The sequence below is a fragment of the Notamacropus eugenii genome, chromosome 1, assembly GCF_028372415.1.
Source record: "Notamacropus eugenii isolate mMacEug1 chromosome 1, mMacEug1.pri_v2, whole genome shotgun sequence".
In the NCBI taxonomy this organism is placed as follows: domain Eukaryota; kingdom Metazoa; phylum Chordata; class Mammalia; order Diprotodontia; family Macropodidae; genus Notamacropus; species Notamacropus eugenii.
Genome location: NC_092872.1, coordinates 1 through 14,936, shown reverse-complemented (window position 1 = coordinate 14,936; position 14,936 = coordinate 1). Strand labels below are relative to the sequence as shown.

Below are 14,936 nucleotides of genomic sequence, written 5' to 3'. Positions count from 1 at the left end.
CTGGAGCATAGTACACACTATGTAAGTGTTAGTTATCATTATTTATTTATTTATTATTAATTTTTTTATAGTAGGCCCTTAGTATTAAGATTGCTTATCTATTTAGAATGTGTCATGGAATGCAACGTAAGGTGTTTTCCCAGAAAGTGTTTTAATCAAACACAGAGCATCTTCCTAGATAATTTATTTTTTCCCTTTATCATGCTCTGGGCTATTGAGTTCGGCTCCTTTTGTGTGGCAAAGCACTTGGTGCTGATTCTATTCCAGCTGAGATTTACAAAAGTTGACTGAAATTTTCTGGGTTATATGGCAAGAAGAGGTTATCCCTCAGGAGTGTAAGGACACTTCCATTGTCCATCTCTATAAAGGTAAAGGAAAGAGACTGTCCTGTGACAATCACAGGGAGGTCTCTCTCTTATTCATTGCTGGTGAAAATCTTGCCAGAGTCCTCCTTAATAGGCTGATCCTTCATCTGGAAGATGGGCATCTACCAGAGATCCAGTGTAGCTTCAGAAAGGGCCTCTATGTGGTGTTTGCTGCCCGACAACTGAAGGAGAAATGCCAGGAGCAGAATAGATATCTGCACACAGCATTTGTCCCTCTGTCACTCACAAGTGCTTATGGAAAATTATGTCAAATTTGTTTGCCCAGGAAAGTTCAATAGTACTGTATGTCAGTTGTGTAACATCATGCTTGCCCAGGTTCTAGATAACTGACAATATTCTCCTGCTTTTCCAATCACCAATCGAGTGAAACAAGGCTATGTTCTTGCTCCCATGCTTTTTAGCATAATGTTTTCAGCCATCTTGTCAAAAGCCATCAATGAGGGCAAGCATGGCATCAAGGTCAGCTACCGATGGTACTGATGGCAAACTATCTAATGTGAAAAGGCAACGAGCCAAAATTAAAGTGTAGGGAGAGTTGGTCCAAGATGTTTTTGTTCACAGATGACTGTGCACTAAATTCAGCCTCTGATACTGAGATGTAACAAAATAGGAATCACTTTTCTGTTGCTTGTGTTCATTTTGGCCTAACAATTAACACCTAGAAAACACAGGTGCTCCATCAGTCAGCACCAAGTTATGGCAAGTGGAGGAGTTCAGAATAGTGTTGATAAGTTCACTTATCTTGGTAGTGTAGTTTCCAGGGATGTACACAGTGACAATGAGGTCGATGCATACATTGAGAGCTAGCTCGGTGTTTGAGAGGCTCCAAAGGAAAGTATGGGAGAGAAGAGACTATCAAACTGAAGGTCTACAGAGCCACTGTGCTAACCTCATTGTTGTGTGCTGGCCTACCAGAGCCATGCCAGGAAACCGCTTTCATCTGAATTATCTTAGGAAGATTCTGAAGATCACCCGGCAGGATTAGTACCAGGCACTGAGGTCATTTCTCAAACTAAATGCCAAGCATTCAAACTCTACTGCAGAGAGTGCAACTATGAAGGGCTAGCCACCTTATTTAAATGCCAAATATATGCCTGCCCAAAAGACTCTTTTATGGATAACTCACACAGGTCAAGGATCACATGGGGGTCAAAAGAAGTGCTACAAGGACACTCACAAGGTCTCTCTGAAGAACTCTGGAATTGATTGCATGACATAGGAGACACTGGCACAGGACCACTCAGCATGGCACGCCCACATCAGAGAAGGGGCTGTGCTTTACCAACAAAGCAGAAGTGAAATAGTTCAAAAGAAAAGCGAGATGCACAAATTTAGAGAATCCACCCCAAATGCTCACATGGACTATTTGTGCCCAGCCTAGGGTCGAGCCTTCCAAGCTTGTACTGGTCTGATTAGCCACACGCAGACACACTGTGACTCGACTCTAATATAGTGATGTCATTTTATTCCCTTTCTAGAATGAAGGACAACAGTCATAATATACACTGCATATGTTCTTGAGGTTCATTTCTCTATGCATCATTTCATACAAGAAGAAGGGGCACAAACTAGATAAGAAAAGCCAAAGTGACTGAAGGCAGTGGACCAGCATTGGCTAAACTCACTGCCCCTTTTAGACAAGCACTGCAGAGAAAACCGGAAAGTCATTTGGGATCACCTAGGTTAAGACTCCCAGCTTCTACCTCCTACTACATTGCACTCAAAATGGAGACTGTACCTGGCCAAAAAATCACTGATTAAAAGACCTAGAAGAAAGATGGAGGAGAAGGAAAGAGAACATCCACCTTGGCACCTCCATGCCTTCTAAAAGCAGATGTAGAACATGGCCCAGCCTGAATCCTGGGTAGAAAATCCAAGAAACCACATAGAGAGGCATTGTTCCAGACAGAGAGGGTTCTGTGGACCCTGAGTCTTAACCCTAACTATATCCTAAATGCATGCTGTGGTAGGAGTACAGTCAGGACAGGTGTAGCTAAGCATGTCAGCTCAGGGAAAGACCGTTCATCAGGCCAAGAAGGGGTCCCAGATCCAGAATAAAGGGGTAGGAACAGCTGTGTCTGGAAAACCCTATCTCTTAATGCCAAACTTGGGGTTAGACATCTAGGGCAGACTGAGGGGATCTATGCTTAGAAGAGGCAGATCCTGGGTGAAGGGCAGGTGCCAGGACCTAGGCTGGGTCTTAAGCAGGAAACACATTCAAGGCAAGCAGCAGCTTGTGATTCCAATCCCAGGAGCAGAGTGAGGTCTCAGGTCTCTTCCAGCCCAGTCTGAAGCCTACAGAAAAATAGCCATGGAAAGAGTCTTAGATGAAAGGGGACTCTAAAGTTCTGTCACTTTCTAGCAGCATAGCTTTCCAGCTGGCATATAGTGACTAAATCCATCAGTAATCTCCACATGGGCCCAGCCCACAGATGTATTGCTTAGACTTAAACATAGTTCAGGAATTTGCAGATCTATGATGGTGGAGTGGTGGATAGGGAATCAGACCATCCTGGGAGCACTGAAAACTTACAGGTGCCTGGAGTGAGCTTTCCCTGAGATCCTGGAATAGCATACAACTCAGAACCTCAAGAAAGCTGTAACAAGGTTATTCTGGACATGCCCTTCAGAATGCGGAGAGAGCCTGGCCCTGACATCAGGTTCATGGTCAGGAAGGAGACTGAAAGAATAAGCAGACAAGAAAGGATCCCACGGGGACAGGGATGCTCAAGACACAAACTCAGAAGAAGACAATGACTTCAAAACATCAATACAGAAAGCCTCAAAGAAAAACACAGAATGGGCATAATTCAACTAGGATTCCTGGAGGAGAGCAAATAGTTAAAAGAGTAAAAAGATGCTAGTGATAATATTTTTCACTGAGGAAAGAACTGGAATTTAAATGACTGCTGTGGAAGAAAGAATCAGAATTGGAATAAAGGGCTTGTCACAACTGAATTTTAACCGAAGGGTAAGCTGAGGCAGATCTCTGAGCAAGATAGCATTTATTAGCAGGGAATGCTCCCTATCAATAAATAAGTCAATGGCTTGCCTCCATTTATGCCAGAGGCCCAGAGCAAAAGGACACTTCCCCTTCTGTGGGTTTTGGGGAGCACAGAAGAAAGAGCAGAGCAGGGTAGGTGACATCGTGGGATTAAGGTCTAGTTACAGTGCTGAGGCCAGGGAACAACTTGATTGGTTAAAAGTTTGGGAATGGAGGCGAGCAACAACCCTCCTTCTCCTCTTGTGAGACTAAAACATGTTCATGGCCTGAGTCCAGGTGCAGGATAGTGGCCCGGACATTGGGACAGCAAACCAGACATCATGGAAGGACAACTTGGTGACGTAAAGATGTCTGGCCCAAATCTCCTTGCTTTCTCACCCATTTCCCAAGGTTAGTAAAATTCCTTGAGCAGGGGAGCTGGACTTTTCAGCTTAATGTATTACAGACCAGCTGAATTTTGAGCCAAATTTAGAGACAAAGAAATGTAACTCAGGCAATTACAGGACGAAAGTAGTTTCAGAACCAAATCAATAAATTGTAAATATGATCAATAAGAAATGATACAGGATTCATCTCAATATTTGCAGGCTTGCCCCAAGAGCTGCAGAACCTTGTCCAAGCAACAAATGTATGGAAAACCAGAATGACTCCATGACACAATGAGCAAGATCCAAATGAAATCAAAAGACTGAAAAACAGAAGAACCTGTAAAGAAAACTCATAGTCCTGAAAATCCCCTTATAGTATTAAGGGGAGAGAATTTAAGAGTCATTGAAACCATGGCCCTAAATCTTAATTCAAGGGAACACTAAAAAAATACTCCTGGATGTCTTTAGAACTAGAGGTCGAAATGGAAATAAAAAGAACTCATCTCTGGAAAGAACCCCAAGTGAAAACTCCCAGGATCCTCCTAGCCCAAATCCAGAGTTTAAGGTCAAAGAAAAAATACAGCAAACGTCCAGAAAGAAAGACTTAGCAAGGAGCAGACAGCTGAGAACATTCCAGGAGACAAAGGCTTCTGAGGAGAGGGAAGGTGAGAGACAAGGATCTCCCATAATCCTGATGAAGCAGAAGTCTGTGCACCAGAGGAGGGTCTAGAGGGGTAAGAATCTGACAACAGAACAGCAGTCTCACTTGAATGGATCAAAGGAGGGACTGCAGAGGGCAAGGGATGAGAAAGGCTCCCCACTTCCTGATGAAGATGAAAGATTCAGGGTGCAGAACACTTGTACATGCTTTTGTTTTTTGGGGGTTGCAAGAACAATGCTGGAATGCTGCCCTTGAGTATACAAGTTTATAACAGAGGTCTTGTTTTCCTTTATCTCTCAATTTAAGAAGGCTGAGCAGGGTAAGTGGAGTTTTTCCAGAGTGAAAAAAATATTTATTTGAAAAAATCAGAAGAAAATCCATTCATTTAACGTCTACAACTGTGTCAAGGAGCATTCTTAATTCAAGATATTATTTTTAAAAAATAGATAATCTGAACCACATAAAATCTAAAAGATTTCACTAACCTTTTTTTGTTTTGAAGATCAAACATGAAAAATTGTTAGTAGCACATACGCCAAATGGACACATCAAATCTGACCAAAATAAGTCCTTTGTTTGCAGACAGAGACCTGACACCTATATGAACCAAGAGCCATTGCCAACTGAGAAGTGCTGAAAGGATATAAATATTTCTAAAGTCCTGGGAACTACAAATGACCTGAAAACAGGTCTCCAAGCCACACTAAGAGAAAGTCATGGGAAAACAATCTTGCCCATCTCTTGTGAAGGGGTAAATTTTGTTCATGACAATAACTGAGTGCTGAAATAAGAGGAACAATTCTTTGAGCCCCAAACTGAAAAAGGAGGCAGTAGAGTTGCTGATAGACGGTAGGAAAGGGGATGTCTGGACTTTCTCAGAACTACGATGAGGCTCTGGACTAGGGTCAATATTGTGGCTACTACGTTTGGTAAAGAAAAGAAACCAGAGCTGGGTGTTCAAGGCTATGTAAGTGTTCACTGTTGGCCTTCAGTTTCCCAATCTGGAAAATAAAATCTCTAAGATCCTGTCCAGGGGAAACTTGATCCTTTCCGTGAAATCTTTACTTTCATGGTTTCCCAGTTTGGGGAATGAGACAAAAAAGAGAGAAAATCCTACCAAATGTGCCCAGATTCATTGTTTCTGAAAAAAGAAGTTACCAGGCATTCACACCTTCACATTTCAGGCAGCTCAGACCAGCTTTAGGCTGAAATGGCACTCTTCTCCATTTTAATAATTAAGACCTTTCCTTTTTGTTACTGAGTTGAGTCTGACTCCTTGTGACCCCTTTTGGGGTTTTCTAATCAAAGAAATTGGAGTGGCTTGCCCTTTCCTTCTCCAGATCATTTTTCAGATGGGGAAACTGAGGCAAACAGGGTTAAGTGACTTGCCCAGGGTCACACAGCTAGTAAAAGTCTGAGGCCTGGATTGGAAGTCAGTTCTTCCTGACTACATACCCTTGGCTCTATCCACTGGGCCACATCCTTGCCCCTCTGCTACTCGGATTCCCAGTTCCATTTCCTGGACTCTGATTTCCTCTGCATTCTTGGGTCCTGGCTTGTTTATCTACAGGGCCTGAGGAGGTTACAAGACTTACCTGAGTCACAGCTGGGATGGAAGTCCTTAAATCTGAGGGGCAGCCCCTGGTCTCAAGTCAGCCTGCAGATTTCTTCAGTCCTCAGACCCCCTCAATCTGGGGGGGAAATTTTCTCCCCAACTTCTAAGGAGGGAAAAGGGTCGCACTGAGGAGGGAAGGGTGGACTCTAGCCCTAACCCTTCTTTTCCTCTGGTTCAAGCTGGGAGCACAAGAGCAGGGCGCTCCTGGAGTGATGATGGGAGGGAGGGAGCCTCGGCTGCTCCACAGAATCCGAGGCTGTTCTGGGAATTACAGAGACCCAGCCAAGGTCTATCCAGCGGGGGATTTCCTCAGGGTCAGTTTCAGTTTTGGTCTCCCAACCTGCGCGGGCTCCTTCTGCCCAGTCACCAGTGACGTTTGTTGTCTCCCACCCTCTATTGGCTGGCAGAGCCTCCGGGAAGCCAATCAGAAGTGAGGGATTCGTCTCTGTGATCCGCAACTCCTGTTCCTGCGGACCATGGAGCGCTCCCTGGGCGCTCTCCTTCTGTTGGGGACCCTGGCCCTGCCGGACACCTGGGCGGGTAAGGAGAGACTGGACGCGGCACCCGGGGGTAGCCGTGGGGCCGGGATGGGGTTCCCTACACTAAGCTCCTCGGACCCCAGCACAGACAGCGTTTCCTCGGACCCGGCTCCTCTGGTCAGTGCGGTCCGGGAGGGGTGAGAGGGGGGAGCCGGAATCAGCCTGGACGGAGAGCCCGCCGCCCCTGAGCGGGGCTTTGGGGGGGTGTCGGTCTCTTAGTTTGGGGGGGTGAGTGGATTGGTAGGGGTGGGAGGTCACGGGGAGCGAGAATGGGGGCCACAGTCCTGGGGGCGTTAAGAAGGAGCAGAGCTGTCCGGGGTACCTCCAATACCCCCCCCAGAGCCCCCCAAGGGCGAACCAGGAGCAGCTTTGTTAAAGAGCTTCACGGAGGATGGGGGGAGCAGGGGGCAGGTGAGGACACGAGGTGGGGGGCCGGGGGTGAGCAGTGTGGGGGACCCCGGACCAGGACTGGAGGCGGGGGAGGGGAGAGGGAGGGGCAGGGGCTCGGACTCGCCTGGCCTGTAGTCGGGGAAGGCGTGGGGTGCATGGGCGGGGAGGGGAGGGTTAGGGGCGGGGATACGGGGGGTGCATCTCGGGATTGTGGGCTTGGGACACGGGGTCGAGGGTCGCTCCCCGGGCGTGGCGGGGTGCAGGTCACCCCAGGCGCCCCCCGCCCTGACCAGGCTCCGTCCCCACGTCCCAGGCTCTCACTCCCTGAGGTATTTCGACACCGGCGTGACCCGGCCCGGGCTCGGGGAGCCGCGGTTCCTCTCCGTGGGCTACGTGGACGATCAGCCGTTCGTGGGCTTCGATTCCGACAGCCCGGGTCAGAGGGAGGAGCCGCGGGCGGCTTGGATAGAGCGGGTGGAGCAGGAGGAGCCGGGGTACTGGGAGCAGCAGACGCGGACCTCCAGGGCGAACATGCCGATTGCCCGAGAGGGCCTGGAGAACCTGCGCGGGTACTTCAACCAGAGCAAGGGCGGTGCGTGACGGGGGAGGGGCGGGGGGCGGGCAAGCGGGGGTCCTCCCGAGGCCCCTCTGGGGACGGGGGGAGGAGCCCCCGGGGTGTCAGGGGGCGGGGACAGGGTCAGCCAGGGTCCGGCCACACTGACCCAAGCCGGCCCGGGCAGGCGTCCACACCGTCCAGGCTATGTACGGCTGCGAGGTGTCCCCCGAGCTCACCTTCCAGCGCGGGTTTATCCAATTTGCCTACGACGGGCAGGACTACCTGGCCCTGGACAGGGACACCCTCACGTGGACGGCGGCCGTGCCCCCCGCCGTGAACACCAAGCGCGAGTGGGAGGCGGAGAGGAGCTTCGCGGAGGGATGGAAGGCCTACCTGGAGGAGAAGTGCGTGCTGTGGGTGAAGAAGTACCTGGAGATGGGGAAGGAGGCGCTGATGAGGACAGGTACGGCTGGCCCCGCCCCAGTGTGCACGGTACTCAAGGCCTCCTGGGCAGCCCTGCTCCACCTCCCCTGAGCCCCGACCCCCGGAATTCCTTGTACCCCAGGGCTATTGTAGAGTGTTCCCCTTCCCCCACCAGACCTTGTGCCCCTGGAGGGGATTGGGGGAAGGGGAGCCTGGAAATGCCCCTGCCCTTTGACTGCAGACCCATCCAAGTGTGCTCGGCACTCAAGGACCCCAACCCATCCTTCTCAGCCATTCCTCAGCCCCAGCCCCCGGGCCCCCGACCCCCGGGAACCCCTTGTACCCCAGGGCATATTGTAGGGTGTTCCCCTTCCCTTACCTGTCTTTGTGCCCCTGGAGGGGAGGGGGGAATGGGAGTCTGGGAATGCCAATGACCTTTGCCTCCAGACCCACCCAAGTGTGCTCGGCATTCAAGGCCACCAACCCATCCTTCTCAGCCACTCCTCAGCCCCAGCCCCGGGCCCCCCACCCCCGGGTACCCCTTGTACCCCATGGTTCAGATTGTGGGGTGTTGCTCCTGTTCATGTGCCCTTGGAGGGGAAGGGGGAAAGGGGGCCTGGTAATGTCTCTGACCTTTGTCTCCAGACCCACCCTCTGCCAGAGTGACCCACCACACTGCCCCCTATGGGCAGATGACCCTTCGGTGCAGGGCCTGGGACTTTTACCCTAAGGAGATCTCCCTGACTTGGCTGAAGGATGGGGAGGAACAGCCCCAGGACACAGAGTTCATTGAGACCAGGCCTGCAGGAGATGGCACCTTCCAGAAGTGGGCAGCTGTGGATGTGACCTCTGGCCAGGAAGGGAGATACACCTGCCGAGTTCAGCACGAGGGGCTGTCTGAGCCCCTCACCCTGCAGTGGGGTAAGGACAGTGAGGAGGGGCTGGGAAAAGGCCACCCCCACCCCACAGGACCTGAGGGAGGGGGAGTTACTGGGGGAAGGTGGGGGAGGGGTTAGTGACTCAGGCCAGACAGGGATCAGGGCCTCTCACTTCCCTTTTCCATTTCAGAGCCAGAGTCTTCATCCACCTGGCTCGTTGTGGGGGGCATTGCTGCTGCCCTCCTCATCCTCATTGCAGTCGTTGCTGGAGTTAGAATGTGGAGAAGGAAGCATTCAGGTAGGCTGGACTGGGAAGGGTCATTAAGGATCAGGCACCATGGAGATTTGAGCTTCCCCTGACCCGGTAGCTTGTTTCTCTGTCCCCAAGTCCTCTCCTTCCCATTTAAGGGACTTTTTCATCAGATGAGCCCTAAGAGTGTAGATGAACAAATCCCCAACTAGAAGCCATTTCTCTGGAGAATGCCTCACAGGCTGGCTGAGTGGGGAATCTGCTTCAGACTCAGCTCAGACATGAACATGGGGATCTCTGCCTGAGGACCTGGGTGTCTCCCCAGCTGGAGGCTGTAGACCAACCCTTGGAACCCCCGGGAGCAGGCCTGGAGCTGGAGAGGTGCCCATTTGGGGACCTTTTGTCTCTTCCTCTTGGATCTAGAGGCTGGAGTGCTATGGGGCATGGGGGTGTGGTCTTGGTTATTTGTTATGTCTCCAAGACAAATCTTTGAACTTCTGAGACCCTAGTGTGGTCTCCTCTCCTGGATTCCTCACTGGAAATTTGTTTTCCAGGTAGAAAAGGAAGTGATTATGTTCTAGCTGCAGGTAAGTGAAGGGCAGACATGGAGGGTAGAAAGAAGGGGCCAGCCCATGGTGTCTCTGGGACCTGAGCAATGAGAAGGCAGAGGAGAGGCCTAGCCCAGTAGTCTTCCCTTGGTGTCCCCTTCCCTTCCTGTACCCTGGTTCTGGGATGCATGTTCCTGACTGGGTTGTTTCCCTCCTTTGTCTTCAGGCAATGACAGTGCACAGGGTTCAGATATGTCTCTCACAGCCAAAGGTGAGACTCTGGGGGCCTGGAAGGAGGAGGGCTTGGATAAAGGGGGCCAAGCAAAGACCAGGATGGTCTATGGGAGGTTGAGCTGAGGATGGGCTGGGTGGTGAAGGTGGCCCTTCAGAATGATGATAGGCTGGAGGGCAGAGGTCACTTGGAGGATCCTCCTGAATCTGTCTTTCCTTCTTCAGCTTGAGAGAATTGCCTGGCATGGACCTGAGACAGAAAACCAGCCTGCAGTCCCTGTATTGTCCCTGTTGACTCCTGGCCTCTCTCCCCTGCACTGACCCCTGTGATCCTTCCTGGACTCTACTGGCCCAAGCCCAGGGCAGCCTCATCAGGGCCCTCACCCTGCTCTCTAAGGCCTCCGTCTTGTCTCTCTGCTTTGGGAATGAGCCTCCTTCACATCTGATGCTGCCCTGACCTCTGGGTCTCTGTCTGACCGCTAAAACAGGCTGATGAATCACTGCTCTGGAGTTTGCAGCTTTTCTCCACAATCTCAGCTCAACTTCACATTTGGGTGGGTGATTGTGGGGGACAGGATGATCACGTGGAGATGTTCTGGCCACATGAAGGAGGAATAAATGAGAGTTTGGACATGTCTGAGAAGACTTTTGTTTTCTCTGCCGAGTCTGTGAGTGCTGTTGGGGGCTGTGCCCTGAGGGGAAGGAGCCTGGGGAGAGGGGGGAAACAGTACATGGTGAGAGGGCAGATGTTTGTCTTTGATTTGTACCCCTCTGGGGTATGTGTGGATGTGGCCTATTGGGACTTGTTTCAGGGCGTCAGACAGAGGCTAGGCTGCGCACTCCTCCTGGCTCTGGAGACATGCCCAGACAGGGTGCTGGGTCACTAACCCATAGGCTGCCCACCCACAGGCTGCCCCTCACCACTGACCTTCACAGAGGTCCAGATCTCTCTGTTTTGTCATTTTCATCAGAGATATAAAAGCAGTATTTTCATTCTGGGGACAGGAAGTCTTGTGAGAAGAGAGGACACATCTTCCATGGGGGCTCACTTTCCTCATTTGCAGCAGAAAATGAATCTAAATTTCAAGGTGACTCAGTGGAGCCTCTGACTTACAGGCAAGAAGACCTGAGTTCAAATCCCATCTCAGACACTTAATAGTTTTGTGACCCTGAGCAGGTCACTTAACCTCTCACCTCAGGAATTAGGGATATGGGGGGGTCATGATAGCCCTTCCTCCCAAGGTGGGGGTGAAGATCAACTGAGATCATAAATACAAAGGGTTTAGCAAGGCTTATGAGAGAAATGAACGCTGTCATTATTACTGCTTTCAAGCGCTAATTCCTGATTCTGCCGATTCCAGACATTGTCATCGTAACACTCTAAAAGAATGACTTTCATCCTTCAGAGCCCTAAGAATTCCTCCCAGTGTGAAGTCAGTCATTTATCTCCTAAGCAGGGACCCTCCTGCCTTCTGGTGGATATGCATGGTATTACAGGATTTAGAATTTGAGTATCCTCCCTTCTGAAAAGATGAGTGTGAAGGGGGAAATGTGTGCCATCCTCTGACAAACCAGCCCCTGAAGACTCCAGACTTCATGGTGAGCTTGGGGACTTCCCAGGCTCATCAATGTGAGTCTGAAAGGGGCCTCGAGGCCCTCGGGTCCAGCTGCTTAGGATAGCGCCTAGTTCACCCCAAATCCATTCCTCTGAGCTCTAAGACTTTTCTATGAAAGTAAAATCTGCCTGATAATGTTTAGATGCAGCTTGTGAAGCCCAGGCTAGCTCAGCCATGGGTGTTCAGAGAAGCTAGTCTGGGACACCCAGGGAATGTTCCAGTGAGAAGGGGACTTCAGCTTCAAAGCAGAAGATATATTTATCTGTATCAGATAAGCTGTATACACTGACACCTGTGCAATCGATGAGAGTTTTCAGGGGGTCTGTGAACTTGGATTGGAAGAAATACATCTTTATTTTGACTAACTTCTAATTGAAATGTCATTATTCTTTTGACTATTCTAACCCTAACCCTAACCCTAAATTTTCAAAAACCACACTAGTGTTCTGAGCATTTTATTAAAAGCTTCACCAGATGACACAAAAATTTAAGATGGCCTGATCGAAGTTATATCAGAATGATGAGGGAAATACAACTGTGTGTAGGTACATTTCAGCAATTTTTGTGCCTGAGTGTGTGTAGACATACACGCATATCTATGAATACATATATGTGCATGACAGACAGTAACCACTAAGTAATTAATTCATAGATAAGATTTATGAAACTGCCTGTAACCTTTGACCCAGCAATACTGCTACTAAACCTATTTGCAAAGATGATTGGGGAAAAGGAAAAGTATCTATATGTTCTAAATATTTAGGGTTAGGGTTAGGGTTAGGGTTAGGGTTAGGGTTAGGGTTAGGGTTAGGGTTAGGGTTAGGGTTAGGGTTAGGGTTAGGGTTAGGGTTAGGGTTAGGGTTAGGGTTAGGGGCATTTAGGGTTAGGGTTAGGGTTAGGGTTAGGGTTAGGGTTAGGGTTAGGGTTAGGGTTAGGGTTAGGGTTAGGGTTAGGGTTAGGGTTAGGGTTAGGGTTTAGGGTTAGGGTTAGGGTTAGGGTTAGGGTTAGGGTTAGGGTTAGGGTTAGGGTTAGGGTTAGGGTTAGGGTTAGGGTTAGGGTTAGAGTGCGCATTTAGGGTTAGGGTTAGGGTTAGGGTTAGGGTTAGGGTTAGGGTTAGGGTTAGGGTTAGGGTTAGGGTTAGGGTTAGGGCATTTAGGGTTAGGGTTAGGGTTAGGGTTAGGGTTAGGGTTAGGGTTAGGGTTAGGGTTAGGGCGCATTTAGGGTTAGGGTTAGGGTTAGGGTTAGGGTTAGGGTTAGGGTTAGGGTTAGGGTTAGGGTTAGGGTTAGGGTTAGGGTTAGGGTTAGGGTTAGGGTTAGGGTTAGGGTTAGTGCATTTAGGGTTAGGGTTAGGGTTAGGGTTAGGGTTAGGGTTAGGGTTAGGGTTAGGGTTAGGGTTAGGGTTAGGGTTAGGGTTAGGGTTAGGGTTTAGGGTTAGGGTTAGGGTTAGGGTTAGGGTTAGGGTTAGGGTTAGGGTTAGGGTTAGGGTTAGGGTTAGGGTTAGGGTTAGGGTTAGGGTTAGGGTTAGGGTTAGGGTTAGGGTTAGGGTTAGGGTTAGAGTGCATTTAGGGTTAGGGTTAGGGTTAGGGTTAGGGTTAGGGTTAGGGTTAGGGTTAGGGTTAGGGTTAGGGTTAGGGTTAGGGTTAGGGTTAGGGTTAGGGTTAGGGTTAGGGTTAGGGTTAGGGTTAGGGTTAGGGTTAGGGTTAGGGTTAGGGTTAGGGTTAGGGTTAGGGTTAGAGTGCATTTAGGGTTAGGGTTAGGGTTAGGGTTAGGGTTAGGGTTAGGGTTAGGGTTAGGGTTAGGGTTAGGGTTAGGGTTAGGGTTAGGGTTAGGGTTAGGGTTAGGGTTAGGGTTAGGGTTAGGGTTAGGGTTAGGGTTAGGGTTAGGGTTAGGGTTAGGGTTAGGGTTAGGGTTAGGGTTAGGGTTAGGGTTAGGGTTAGGGTTAGGGCTTTTTGGGTTTAGGGTTAGGGTTAGGGTTAGGGTTAGGGTTAGGGTTAGGGTTAGGGTTAGGGTTAGGGTTAGGGTTAGGGTTAGGGTTAGGGTTAGGGTTAGGGTTAGGGTTAGGGTTAGGGTTAGGGTTAGGGTTAGGGTTAGGGTTAGGGTTAGGGTTAGGGTTAGGGTTAGGGTTAGGGTTAGGGTTAGGGTTAGGGTTAGGGTTAGGGTTAGGGTTAGGGTTAGGGTTAGGGTTAGGGTTAGGGTTAGGGTTAGGGTTAGGGTTAGGGTTAGGGTTAGGGTTAGGGTTAGGGTTAGGGTTAGGGTTAGGGTTAGGGTTAGGGTTAGGGTTAGGGTTAGGGTTAGAGTGCATTTTAGGGTTAGGGTTAGGGTTAGGGTTAGGGTTAGGGTTAGGGTTAGGGTTAGGGTTAGGGTTAGGGTTAGGGTTAGGGTTAGGGTTAGGGTTAGGGTTAGGGTTAGGGTTAGAAGGGGCAGGGTTAGGGTTAGGGTTAGGGTTAGGGTTAGGGTTAGGGTTAGGGTTAGGGTTAGGGTTAGGGTTAGGGTTAGGGTTAGGGTTAGGGTTAGGGTTAGGGTTAGGGTTAGGGTTAGGGTTAGGGTTAGGGTTAGGGTTAGGGTTAGGGTTAGGGTTAGGGTTAGGGTTAGGGTTAGGGTTAGGGTTTAGGGTTAGGGTTAGGGTTAGGGTTAGGGTTAGGGTTAGGGTTAGGGTTAGGGTTAGGGTTAGGGTTAGGGTTAGGGTTAGGGTTAGGGTTAGGGTTAGGGTTAGGGTTAGAGCGCATTTAGGGTTAGGGTTAGGGTTAGGGTTAGGGTTAGGGTTAGGGTTAGGGTTAGGGTTAGGGTTAGGGTTAGGGTTAGGGTTAGGGTTAGGGTTAGGGTTAGGGTTAGGGTTAGGGTTAGGGTTAGGGTTAGGGTTAGGGTTAGGGTTAGGGTTAGGGTTAGGGTTAGGGTTAGGGTTAGGGTTAGGGTTAGGGTTAGGGTTAGGGTTAGGGTTAGGGTTAGGGTTAGGGTTAGGGTTAGGGTTAGGGTTAGGGTTAGGGTTAGGGTTAGGGTTAGGGTTAGGGTTAGGGTTAGGGTTAGGGTTAGGGTTAGGGTTAGGGTTAGGGTTAGGGTTAGGGTTAGGGTTAGGGTTAGGGTTAGGGTTAGGGTTAGGGTTAGGGTTAGGGTTAGGGTTAGGGTTAGGGTTAGGGTTAGGGTTAGGGTTAGGGTTAGGGTTAGGGTTAGGGTTAGGGTTAGGGTTAGGGTTAGGGTTAGGGTTAGGGTTAGGGTTAGGGTTAGGGTTAGGGTTAGGGTTAGGGTTAGGGTTAGGGTTAGGGTTAGGGTTAGGGTTAGGGTTAGGGTTAGGGTTAGGGTTAGGGTTAGGGTTAGGGTTAGGGTTAGGGTTAGGGTTAGGGTTAGGGTTAGGGTTAGGGTTAGGGTTAGGGTTAGGGTTAGGGTTAGGGTTAGGGTTAGGGTTAGGGTTAGGGTAGGGTTAGGGTTAGGGTTAGGGTTAGGGTTAGGGTTAGGGTTAGGGTTAGGGTTAGGGTT

The 14,936-nt window shown here is 49.8% G+C and overlaps 1 protein-coding gene and 1 long non-coding RNA gene across 6 annotated transcripts in view; one reads left to right on the top strand and one right to left on the bottom strand.

Annotated features, from left to right (window-relative positions):
- Positions 1–6,371, bottom strand: part of LOC140530042 (uncharacterized) — a 41,893-nt gene extending 35,522 nt beyond the window's left edge. For both annotated transcript variants that reach the window (XR_011975782.1, XR_011975781.1), the window contains exon 1: positions 6,015–6,371. This is a non-coding gene — a long non-coding RNA (uncharacterized lncRNA). The remainder of the gene's footprint in view (positions 1–6,014) is intronic.
- Positions 6,372–6,479: 108 nt separating this feature from the next.
- On the top strand, positions 6,480–10,486 carry LOC140530030 (BOLA class I histocompatibility antigen, alpha chain BL3-7-like). Of its 4 annotated transcripts, none has more exons than XM_072649216.1 (8): positions 6,480–6,574; positions 7,277–7,555; positions 7,704–7,982; positions 8,588–8,863; positions 9,011–9,118; positions 9,625–9,657; positions 9,845–9,889; positions 10,075–10,486. In XM_072649216.1, exons 1-8 carry the CDS (start codon positions 6,511–6,513, stop codon positions 10,077–10,079), a joined length of 1,089 nt encoding a protein of 362 aa, XP_072505317.1. In that variant the 5' UTR covers positions 6,480–6,510; the 3' UTR covers positions 10,080–10,486. The 4 variants fall into 4 exon arrangements, 3 of the variants coding, with proteins under 3 accessions (XP_072505317.1, XP_072505291.1, XP_072505301.1); XR_011975776.1 differs by lacking the exon at positions 6,480–6,574 and adding an exon at positions 6,828–6,984 and having other exon boundaries at positions 9,229–9,657; XM_072649190.1 differs by lacking the exon at positions 6,480–6,574 and adding an exon at positions 6,828–6,984.
- The last annotated feature ends 4,450 nt before the right edge of the window (positions 10,487–14,936 follow it).

What these genes read in the sequence shown, in the direction of transcription:
- LOC140530030 (XM_072649190.1), top strand. Translation starts at nt 6,843, where the DNA reads ATGGGGGCCACAGTCCTGGGGGCGTTAAGAAGGAGCAGAGCTGTCCGG. An exon ending in ATGGGGGGAGCAGGGGGCAG is followed by an intron (nt 6,985 to 7,276) that starts GTGAGGACACGA and finishes CCCACGTCCCAG; the next exon opens with GCTCTCACTCCCTGAGGTAT. An exon ending in GTGGAGAAGGAAGCATTCAG is followed by an intron (nt 9,119 to 9,624) that starts GTAGGCTGGACT and finishes TTTGTTTTCCAG; the next exon opens with GTAGAAAAGGAAGTGATTAT.